The sequence below is a fragment of the Diabrotica undecimpunctata genome, chromosome 7 (genome assembly GCF_040954645.1).
Source record: "Diabrotica undecimpunctata isolate CICGRU chromosome 7, icDiaUnde3, whole genome shotgun sequence".
NCBI lineage: Eukaryota > Metazoa > Arthropoda > Insecta > Coleoptera > Chrysomelidae > Diabrotica > Diabrotica undecimpunctata.
The window spans coordinates 129,396,027-129,408,457 of NC_092809.1; the positions used below are offsets into that span (position 1 = coordinate 129,396,027).

Consider the following 12,431-nt stretch of genomic DNA (forward strand, 5'->3'; position numbering starts at 1 on the left):
ACAAATATGTATTATTCAAATAGACTAAAAACCGACACTTTGAACCTCTGTCGGAAACAATTGATATCTGATCCTAGGAGTAATGAGAACTTTTGATCAGCATGACCAAAGTTATCTCTCTGCAAAGTTTCTTCCAATTTAACTAAAACCACTTTTATTTACATAGGATTTTTAGGTATTTACATAGGTAAAGTGCCTGATCCATTGAGAATCAATTTTATTATTCCGCCAAATCCAAAACATATATTTTGGTACTTTGGTAGGTATAACTTTTGGGGCTTGAATCAACAAATTCCAAAATTATTATCAAATATATTACTGCTTATTATGTGTCTACAATAAAACAGAAAATATAACAAAAATTACCTTTGAGAGCATTTATAATGAATTAATATGTTTTATATATATTTTTTTGAGGAAGCAGAAGATAACTTGATTCAACATACAAACGTTTTTATTTGTGTTCTGTGATAAAGCCTTAAAATTTGACAGGTATTGTCTATAAGAAAGAAGATATTTGTTAACGGACAGAGAAGAGACAAACTGACAACGGTTTAAATTTAACGGACAAAGTGTGATCGGTTATCGGTTTTAGAAGCTCATCTCACCACCTTCAGGTACAAAATAATAGCAAATAATAGTTATGTGGTTATGATATAGGTAATTCTATAAGCCGTTTTCATCGTTTTCGGTTTATAAAATAGTAGTTTGATTAAGATAACAGGGTAAGTAGAAATCGTTCAAAATACTTTTTTGTGAACGTTTTTTTGTGAAAGTTCTAATACAATTGAGTCTTTTATCAATGGTTTTCTTTGCTTACGTTATATTTTTGGGATTTTCATATCCTTATCCAATTTTTGGTTTCCAATACATTGGCATGTGCAGTATTTACAAGCATTGTACATTAATCACTAACTGAAATCCATTCATATAAATTTTAGGTTCTTAGAGGTCTTACCTTTGTACCAAATGCATGAAATTTGTGACTTTTTGCTTTTATTTCAGTTCAATACATCAGACTTTACCTATTTATTTTACCGTTCAAAATTTACATATATGTTGTATTAATATCAATGTTTCATATAGGCAGAGGACAATAATTGAATCAGTCATTTTAAAAAATGGCCACCTCCACTTTTTTAAATTTCACAGGAGAGGTAAAAAACTTCTTATCTTCATTACTATTAACTAATAATATAGGCGTTTATATTCTTTGCTATTAAGAACTTAAGTGTTTTTATGTATTTTCTGGTTTTATGATTTACATACAGGTAATAAAATATATAAAAATAGTCAATATAATGTGAATATTGTTTATTAGAAACAATAAACTGCTACACTAAATTTAGAAAAAAAAAACAAAAAGGTTTGAAATAAATAAGGATAGTTTAATTGTCTCCTTGTTCCGCTTCTTCGGCACTGGTAGTAGACCATTCACGGATCCTGTTGTAATAATGGCTTGTGATTATCTGGAATGTATTGTAAAAGCTTTCAATTTTTTTTGTTTATTGGAATTTTCCCCTGATAGGCAGGAAGATTTTGAGGATCAGTTACAAATCCCTGCCCTTTGGGTGAACCGCCCTTTTGTTAAGGTTTTAAAAGTTTAAAAGTATTTTTCAAGAATGCCATCAATGTATGGTTTAGCTAACGCCATACCCAAATTATTTGAGGATAGCCAAGCTAAAGTCATGATAAGAGTTAATAGTGAAACCAACCTTTTCATGTTTTGGACCTTCTTTACCAAAGCTTCCTGTGAAACTCTTTTTTTTTTAATCTGGCCACTATTTTTTAAAAGCAGCTACATCTATGTATGTAATATGTCTAATATCAAATTTATTATGACTAGATGAAGACACAATTAAATCTTCATATCCCTCTACAGAGCAAATCCTGTCATAGGGACGAATTTTTCTGAAATCTCTTGTCACAATCATTAAATGTGGCCTCATTCTGGAAAGTAAATAGTAATTTTTTTGAACTTCTTGGTCATTACTAGGGCTAGAAGATATTGAATAACAGTATTATTGCTATTCTGACCTAGACATCCGTCACAAAAGAGATGCAGCTCTTCAAAGTTTTCTGGAATTTTGTTTTTTATATAGTCATTTAAAAAAGAGCAAACTGCATCGGTTCCTCTGTGTCCTTCGCCTTCGTGGTAAGAGTAAAAGGTTGCTTTGTTAGTTTTAAGATTGTGTATTTTGTTTCCTCACACCTTTTTTCTGTTTTAAAGGAGGAGATTTACTTGCACTACTATCACTACATTCTAATACGCACAGCGTCTGGGTCCAAACTGGTGTATACAACTACTAGATTGCATCATCAATATAATAAACCATTATACTGTGGGTAGGGTGGATATAATAAACCATTATACTGTAGGTGGGTAGAACTCGCTATTCATTTTGAAAATAGGTTATCTCTAGATGACTCTTTTTCAAACTGAACTGGTTTGTGGGGTATGCTGTATTTACGGATATAATAATGAAAGTTGACCCGTTTTTGTATAGAATAGACGCATCTACGCGTGTTAAATAGAAATTGGACAGAAAGTGGAAATGTCAAAAAAGTGGAGATGATCTCTTTTCATAAGGACCAATTCAATTAGTTTATATCATTCAACATAAATTTATTTTCCTCAACCCATTGCGTCACAGTACTGCCATATTTTTATTTTAAATGTATATTAGTGTTTAAAACAAAGTTACTTTTAAGAAATTATAATTTGTGTTATGAGCAGTAGTCCAGGGATATAAGCTTTTTTTTGTGACACTCGTCCGGCCAGGCAACCGTCCATGTTTCGGATGCACAGGTGAGGATGGGCTTGTTAGGAGTTCTTAATACCACTAGTTTCGTTCTTTTTGTAACTAGGCTTGTTAAATTTTTTTTTAATCCATAATAGACTCTATTTGCCAGATATATCCGTCTGTTAATTTCTGCACTTATTGCATTGTTCATTATTCTGAACTTCGGGTTGTGCTGCTTGTATATAATTTGATACTTTCATATACTTTGTCTTACTAGTGTTAACCTCTAGTCCCATTCTTTTTGTTGCTGCTTCAAGTGCCTTGAATGATTCGACCACATCCACCTTTCTTCTTGCAATAATGTCGATGTCATTGGCATACGCTAGTGATTGTATGCTGTGATTAATAATAGTTCCTCTGGTTGTTATTCCAGATTCTCTTAGCGCTTTCTCTAGTGCAATATTGAATAGAAGGCTTGATAGGCTGTCTCCTTGTCTAAGTCCTATCTGAGACTGAAACATTCTGGAAACTCCATTCTGCACTCTAACTTTACACTTGACTCTTGAGAGGGTTGCTTTCACCAATTTTACTGTGTACTGGTATGCTGAATAATTCTATCATGGCCTTGTACAGTGTGTTTCTTTCAACACTATCATAGGCACATCTAAAATCAACAAATAGAGCTTGCCTTAGAAGGAATATTTGATCGGTCATTGATCTTTCTTTATGAAACCCACACTGGAATTTACCTTAGATTCTACTATCTGCCTTTTATAATATTACACACATTATAAACCTATATATAAAATTTGTTTCATATTTGTAGGTCCTGAATTGCTACAAATAAAATGGCTGACAATACTTCAGTTAGGGTAGCAGTGAGGGTCAGGCCATTAGTCCCCACTGAACTCTCTAGGGGTTGCAAGGAAATTTTAGATGTTATAAGAGAAAATGATCAGATTCTTATTAAAAATATTGACAAAGATAAAGCATACACTTTTAACTATGTACTGGGTACACATTCTGCACAAGGGGAATTGTATGAGCGGTGTGTGCAACCCCTCATGGGTAATTTATTTAAGGTAAGATTAGAAAAAAAATATGTTTTTTATTTTTATTTATCTTGAATCCACTTGGACTTTCATGACATTGATTACAGGAAATTTACTGTATGTACCCACTCGCATCTATAAACTCAAAACAAATTTAAAATAAAGTTCTCATTACAATAAATTGTGGTTTAATCCCAAATAAAATAATATTTAACTCTACTTCCTTGTTTCTAGGGTTATAATGTTACTATATTGGCATATGGACAAACTGGTTCAGGTAAAACCCATACTATGGGAACAGCTTATACAGAACATGGAGATATGGGTGTTATACCCAGAGCTGTTAATGAAATATTTGATTTTGTAAAGGAAAATTTCTCGTATGATTTTAGTATTACTATATCATTTATGGAACTTTACCAGGAAGTTCTGTATGATTTGCTCAGTGACAAACTAAGAGAGCAATGTATATTGGACATAAGGGAGGATACAACGAAAGGTAAGCTATTTTTTATTTAGTATCAATGAGGTGCTTAATCTATTTACCACCAATAATAAAATTGTAGGTATACACATCCCAAATTTGACTGAAGTAGATGTCAAATCTGTAAAATCTGTTCTTGAAATCTTGCAGAAGGGAACAACAAGGAGGGCAACGAGTGCCACAGCTATGAATGCACATAGCTCAAGAAGTCATGCTATAGTGACCATTAATATTTCAATGAATAATAAAGAAAATTGGTAAGTTTTTGTTAGTTTATTTTAGGTTGCATTTCAGGGTACACCTGTTTCTAAAGCATTTATTTGTTAAATTTTTCTTATTCAACCTTTTTTCTCTTATATGAACCATAATTTGTGTTTACTTTCGAATGTGTTATTGTATATAATATACTCTTTAACAGTACCTCATTTTTGTGCTTATATATTGAATTTATTTGTATATTCTACAAAAAACCTCAAGGTCAAGGCTCTAAAAGTTCTCGAAACAGAAGATTCCATCCCCTTTATCTGGAAGAAATCACGGAAGCTGTGAATGAAAATATCAGCTTTAGTGACATGTGCAATTTTTAAAGCTCAGTATCAAATTTACCAGAAAGTGGTTTGCAAAGTTCAGACATCATTAAAACGGGAAATGTACCCTCTCAATCCAAGAGGACTAAAATCATCGCCATTTTAATACCAGTAAGACTAATGATGACTAACCTACCAATCGAAGAAAGTTTTATTTTTAAATTTATTTCACAACCAACCTTAATCATGATTTTTTTTCATGACACGATATTTTATTATATAATTTGTATACAGTTTTTAATATTTTGTGCTTACTAATAATTCCTAATAATCAATAACCTTTTAGCCACGAAAACAAGCAGGCAAAATTACACTTAGTAGACTTGGCCGGCAGTGAGAGGCCTAAAAAGACAGGAGCAATAGGAAATACATTTAAAGAAGGCGTGAACATCAACAAAGGGCTCTTTGTTTTAGGAAATGTAATCAGCAGCCTTGGAGATGAAAAATCCCAGCATGGGTTTATTCCTTATAGGGATAGTAACCTAACAAGGCTACTAAAAGGTATTTGTGCTGTTTATCTTAAATTTATAAACCTCCTGATGATTTATCTAGCTTTATAGTAGGTGTTTTCTTTCATAAAATCTAGGGTATTACTAGAATCTAACTCTTTTAATATTAATCCTAATTATTATAAAACAGGGCAGTTATGTTATATTTCAGCAGATTTTATTTTCACCTTAAAGGCCCGTTTTCACACTATGTCTTATTGTACGTTTTGTGGGTCATATAAAACGTACGACAAAATGTACGTTTTGTAAAGTGTATACACACTACGTTTTTCCTTCCGTTTTCTACCTCATTTCTAATTCAGAGTCTTGAGTTGTGTGAAGTTTGTTTAGTGTTTTTGTTTGTTTTTATTATGGAGGAAACACGGCTGCTTTCTTTTATTTTTCAACTATAAAGATACTACGACTGAGGAAAAAGGGAATAAAGAGGGAAAAGACAATTTATTTTTCAACTATAAAGATACTACGACTGAGGAAAAAGGGAATAAAGAGGGAAAAGACAAGATGGTCAAGAGAGTGGGCTTCTAAAAAGCCAGTATTCCCACGTCTCGGTACTAAAAGAGGCGAACCAGATGACTGGCGCAATTATTTGCGAATGGACATCTCAGCCTATTGTCAATTGCTAGAGTTGGTAACACCATACAAATTGAAATAAGACACCTCATGAGAAAAGCCATTACACCCCATGAAAGACTCACAGCAACTCTCAGATATCTTACAACAGGACGCAGCGTCAAGGACTTGCGAGTTCACAATCATAATATCCAAACCAGCGTTAAGCCAAATAATTCCTGAAACCTGTAATGCAATCTACTTGGTTTTAAAACATAACTACTTAAAAACTTTTATACATTTCAATAAATTCCCCGAGAAAATCGTGGGTGCATTGCCGCAAATCTGACATTATTAGGCTTTTTTGGGAAAAATTAAACGAACTGCAGTGGAACTAATCGTCAAATAAGTCAAGATCGGACGACTTGTCTGAACATGTATTTTCACGTTACGTTTTATCCTATCAGTTCTCGCAAAACTATGCTTCTCCCATCATTTCTACGATCTGACCTTAGATTTCATTTCGATTCGACAAGACGTACGTTTTGCTGTTTACATGCCACGTTTTATTGTATAGGATTTGTCCTATCCAACAAAACGTACAATAAGACGTAGCGTGAAAACCGGCCTTTATTCTAGAATTACTCCAAATTTCTTGTATTGTAATGAAATACAATTTAATTTTTTAGATTCCCTTGGAGGAAATAGTATCACACTTATGATCGCCTGCGTTAGCCCCGCAGATTACAATTTAGAAGAAACCATTTCGACACTTCGATACGCCGATCGGGCGAAAAAAATTAAGAACAAACCCATTGTTAATCAGGATCCCCAGGCTGCTGAAATAAATATGCTTAAGAAGACTATCCAACAACTAAGATTGCAAATCCTAGGTCAAGGTAATCAATTGATATAACTTTACAAGGGTCCCAGACGTGTACAATCTTCGTTAATAATTATGCAATGTGTTATTCTTCGTCAACCAACCAATAATCTCCATAACACCATGCCCGGATTGATGCATTAAAAATCACTAGCGCATATCTGACAAGTTTTTGAATGGCCTTCAGTACCGGTATCGAAACATTACTTTTTAAGCGGAATTTTTAGGGGATTGAACGGAGACTGGCGGAGTTGTAACGTTGTTACTATTTAACTGGGAATAAGCCACAATTAAAGGTTAAAATACGTTTATTGACGTTTCAATATTAAGAAACCCTTATGGGCCCAGCGTTATTCAAAATTTTCGGAGATTGGAAATTGTAACGTTGTGTTTTGCCAAACACTGTTGTACAAATGTTGATGAATATACTGGGGCAGGGGCATTACCGTGATGAAGAAACTAAAAAGGGACCATTTTGCTCTTACTGCATCATGTATTTTTTTTAGAACTTACATGGAAAATTGTTAGTTAACTAGTGTTGTGCACTATATGAAGGTGTTGGAAGATTGTTGTTTTGTTTCGGGATCGTAACAGTAAACTCACGATTTGCCACAGACAATGAACTTTTTAAACATCATCATCATTTCTGGCAAGTTTTTCGGAACGATTTCTAAGCGAATCTTTTTCTGGTCTGCCTTAGACAGTTTTGGAATGAATTTGGCGGACACACAAGTGATTCCCAAATTCTTGTGTGATTCCCAAATTCTTGTAACACAAATTTTCGGAACTCACGAAATCGCTTTCTAGTCCGCGCACAGTCAAATGACAGTCTTTTTTAATCGGAGGTCTTTCATAAGTAAGGTCGATCATAACGCGAGACTTTTGCATCATTTGAATAATTTTCGCACAACTTTTTTGTTTAAAGCGGTATTTAATGCAGATTTGTGCTCGTATCTCTTCGTTATTTTTAGCGATATCCAAATGCGATGAAAACAGTACCAACTATATATTTTCTATTACATAAAATATGATAAAGGCAATGCAAACTATTAAAAATTAGATATTTCTCATTGGTAACTACGGCATGTTCGTGGACAGTTCCTGATTAGCTCGTACCCTACAGAGGGCGCTGCGACGTTTTCTGAGCTAACGAGATTGGGATCTTTTTCAATCGCAAATGTCGTATGTTCAAAATTTTCCGGTGTTTACGAGCTTTTTACGTACGGCCATTTTTAATCCGATTAAACTATTTTTTTATCTATGTTTTGCCCATACAATCTCCAAAGGAGTTCATCAATGAATAGTTTCCCCACAACTTTTTTCGAGTTTAACTTTTGTTTTAAAGCGATTTCGTTGCTAGCATCCCTTCTTCATTTTCAGCGATCACAAAATACAATGAAGAGCCTGTAAACTATTATCAATTAGTTGGTAATTACAGGATGTTCGTGAAGTTTTACTGATAATGCTCATATTCGTACCCGATATACGACGCTAAAACTTTTGGTTTGAAGTTATGAACGAAAGTCGGATACTTTTGGGATATACCTTTTTTTTTCTTGCCTGGGCCCGTTTGATCGATAGATCTCCGTTATCACTGAAGCTGTAGCTTGTTGTTTGCTGTACATTGTTGTTTCTTACACCCAGTCTAGAATGTTTGTACCCTGTAGACGTTTTTACAAGTATTTTGCTTGATGTGTCCTAAATATACTAGGGCCTTCTCTTAGTTGCCCTTATAGTTTTTGTATTTTACGGTCCAGCGCCTCAAAATCGCATATGACATGTTCTGCAGTTTGTTTTCTTATCGCAAAGACTTCTGCTTATCTGCAGTTAAGGTCTCTATTGCAAATGACTATTTTATTCAGGAATTCTCTTACTGGTGCATGTCCGGTCAATATTTCTATTGATGTTCTCAGTTCATTCTTACCCACATTGAGCAGTTCCGGTGTTTGTACATGGACCACTATTGAAGATTTTTTGTGTTTGTTTTGGGATTCCCTCCCAAAATCGCTTATGACTTTCTCGGATCCAGCCCTCTATAAACCTACATACTGCAATCTTTGGTACTCCCAGGATCACAGCTGGTTCGTTTGATTAGTTCGATCTTGTTCTTGTTTGATCTGCTCTTTGCCTTTGGTTGGTTGGTACCCAGACAAGCTCAACATTGTTCCGGTTTCCCAGTTCATTCAGTTTTTTGATGCTGTCCCACATCAGTCTGGACGCCACTTCCTGACATGACAGTAACTTCAGTGTCACTTGATTGTCAGACAATACATTCTTATCTGGAATAGACACCCTGTTGAATTCTTAAAATCCTAGCTTTTGCCATGTGATCCGATTCCATATTAACCTATAATATATTTTTATGAATCCACGGAAAACATGGTAGGGTACATAAAAAATCTTAATACAAAATAGTACAAAAATAAAAAAAATCTAAATTTAAAGGGACATCATCTTAAAGAGTACAAACAAAGAAACTGCTACAATAATGCTAAGAATTAAAAAATCTAAAAAGCTGATACGCTGCAGTAAAATATTTTTGTAGGTATTCCACTAATTGCTGTCTTCATGTTTGTTGTGTGCATTGCTGCATTCTGGACTCTCGGTTTGCTCGTCCTTCACAAAAACAACACCTTTTTCTTATGTTTGCTGGTGGCTCTTCATCAATCTGTTGCTGAGATATTCTATATTTAGAAAGAAAAATTTGAATAGCAGATGGAAAACTTTTCATTTCTGCCTTTTCTGAGAGATATGGTGTTATCTGAGACATAGCTCACGCTTTTAGGTAATGTCAGTATTGCTGTGGATTTTCATGGCCATATCACTAATGGCCATCTTCTAGACCTTCTGAAGATACTGAATATGACCCGCACATTTTATCGACAGTATCAACTCCACTCTTGTTAGAGTTATAGTCTAAAATAATATTTGGTTTGTTGGTATCGGGATCGATACAAGAATCGCTGAGCATTGTGGAAAGCAAAATTACTGCCTTGTTTCGTTTTGGGACGTATGATACAATAGAAACATCCTTTTGAAACTTAAATATAGATGATCCTGTAGATATTTCTTTATTTGGTAAAAGATCCAATTTCCCTTTTATTCTTTTTTACTGTTGCAACCATTGTTATGTTTTTGTTAAAAGCTCTTTTGCTAAAGGGTAGTTTGTATACCAGTTGTCACAAGGAGTATTGCATTTTTGATATGACTCTTCAGGCTGTTTACCGCAATATATTTCAATATTACTCACGTAAAAAGTTCGCGAATCACATAAAACAAAGGCCTTAATACCATATCTGGCTGGCTTACTTGGTATATATTGAGTAAAACAATATGTGCCCCGAAAAGGAATTAACATTTCATCTATTGTCATTTATACACCTAGACGGTAATTATTTTGACAATTATCTGTAAGATGGTAAAAGATAAAACAGATAGGCGCAAGTCTGTTTTCTTTCTCTCAGGTCTCGTTATAATACCTTATTGTCAAATTTAAGTACTCTAAGAATAAATAAAAATCTGTTACAACCTATAACAGCTAAACAGCCTAAATATTATCGATCCAGTTCCATCTTTTGTCCATAATTCTAAAAAATGGGTATGATTCCCTTGTCTAATTCCAGATAAATATAACAATCCTAAAAATGCTAATAGCTCACTCTTAGATATAGGTTTTGCATTTCGGGGTCTATCGTAGTTAGGCCGTACTTTCTCTCTATATATATTGGTCCATTCAACAATTTGTTCAGGCATGTCATCGGTAAAAAGTTTCTCAAACGCCCTTTTTTCATCGGTAATATTTTGAGCACATTGTTTTGGGCCAGGAAATATTCTTAAAATATTTTTCTTCTCAGTTTTGGAATATTGACTACTAATTATAAATACTAATAAAAAAGCATGCGAAAGAGGGTACTCCAGCCGAAGGTTAGGTGGTACAGTGTTGCCATCCTGATAAGTTTCTGGAAATGTATGGCTCATTTTCTACAAGTGGTGTATAAAATACACCACCGCGTGTAGTTAAAGGTTAAAGATGTCCTTCGTCACAGTCCTTGGGATACTCATATGCCCTGTCCCTTCATTGCAAAATTTCAATCTTGCCTCTCCTTGTATTATCAAATGCAAGGGAAACAGGCCTAGTAGAGCCTCCATAGTGACTGTTGGAGTGGTATGCATGGCACCAGTTTCCCCCATACTCACAAGTCTTTGCACCTTGTTGAATTTAAGTTAAGTTTTGAGTCTAGTATAACCCGGAGATACTTTGCCTATCCCTTTAGCCGAATTTCTTGTGCTTCAACTTTAGAAGACCTAATTATTCCAATTCCCGTCTGTGTGTGAAATCGACTATAGTGGATTTGTGGGGACTTATATTTAACCTCTTCCTATAAGTCCATTGTCTCACTAGTTATACCTTGCATAATGGAAATACAAACTAAAATGATAAATTATTTTTTAGGTGGTCCAGCTATCGGTACACAAGAATTAGAATCGATCAAGAAAGAAAATATAGATCTTAAAACTAAGAAAAGAGATCTAAGTTTGCAACTTGCTGCCGCTCTTTTTAACAACACTAATTTACATGAAAAAATAATCATTTTGCAAAACGCAAACGAATCCTTGAGTAAAAAACTTGTGGGACTAAAAGACATCTGTGATATTACATTAAATAGTTATAGTGTAGGGCTTGAAACAAACAATCACGATTTATTGAAAGAAAATTTGGTAAATTTGCAGCAAATAAAGGAACAGTTTGCTCAAATAAATAATGATCAAAAGCAGACAGACAACGAGATAGCGTAAGTATTTTCTTATTATGTTTTTTATTCTGTTTTATTATTTTTTCATTATAATTCTTGGAATATTGGCTATGATTCAACAATTCACTCAATCAAGAAGTGTAAGGTTTTCTCGGCTGGTGATAATGGTAGGTATATTATATTTGAATACCTCGGTCACATCATGAAGAACAGCGAAAGATATGGGTTGTTACAATTAATTCTATAAGGCAAATTAGAAGGAAACCGAGGAACGGGAAGGTGAAGGATTTCCTGGCTGAAAAATCTACATACATGGTTCAACACAACAACCACAAATCTTTTCAGCAGCAGTTTGCATAATACAGATGCCAACATTTGAAACGGATAGACACTACAAGAAAAAGAATATTCGGTAGTATTTGCCAATAGTAATAATCATTTTTTTATTTTTAGCAAGCATGAAAATAATAAGCCGTCTATGAAAGATTTTGCGGAAGGTGCAAATGAACAGTCAGAAGATATTCAAGAGAAACAGGAATCGCATACGAATAGGCAATTCAATCTAAATGTCCAACTTACTGAAATAGAAAAGCAGCTCAATCTTAAAGAGAATTTGGCTAAGGAATTGATCAGTGCCAATTATGTTGTAGATTATCAGGTATTGTTTTTTTTTTAGAAAAATCAGGCTAAAATGGCCAAAATGTTAGTTTTATGAAAACTAAAAATAGAATGTGATCCATCTTCTATTTTTTAAAATTCCTTTAAAATACAAAATAGGTTGTAATTATTAGCTTAATAAGTTTTATGCATAAATCATCTCAATATTACTGCTATTTTTTAGTAAACATTGAAATAATTTTTGGAACAGG

At 33.9% G+C, this 12,431-nt stretch overlaps 1 protein-coding gene across 2 annotated transcripts in view; it reads left to right on the top strand.

Moving 5' to 3' along the window:
• The first annotated feature begins 547 nt into the window (after positions 1–547).
• Positions 548–12,431, top strand: part of Klp3A (kinesin-like protein 3A) — a 51,874-nt gene continuing 39,990 nt past the window's right edge. Inside the window, exons 1-8 of one of the 2 annotated variants that reach the window (XM_072538181.1) lie at positions 548–725; positions 3,571–3,826; positions 4,031–4,295; positions 4,363–4,537; positions 5,154–5,368; positions 6,615–6,824; positions 11,262–11,601; positions 12,016–12,220. In XM_072538181.1, the coding sequence (XP_072394282.1) occupies positions 3,593–3,826; positions 4,031–4,295; positions 4,363–4,537; positions 5,154–5,368; positions 6,615–6,824; positions 11,262–11,601; positions 12,016–12,220 (1,644 nt within the window). In that variant the 5' untranslated portion in view covers positions 548–725; positions 3,571–3,592. The remainder of the gene's footprint in view (positions 726–3,570; positions 3,827–4,030; positions 4,296–4,362; positions 4,538–5,153; positions 5,369–6,614; positions 6,825–11,261; positions 11,602–12,015; positions 12,221–12,431) is intronic. The other variant, XM_072538182.1, reaches the window with a different exon arrangement.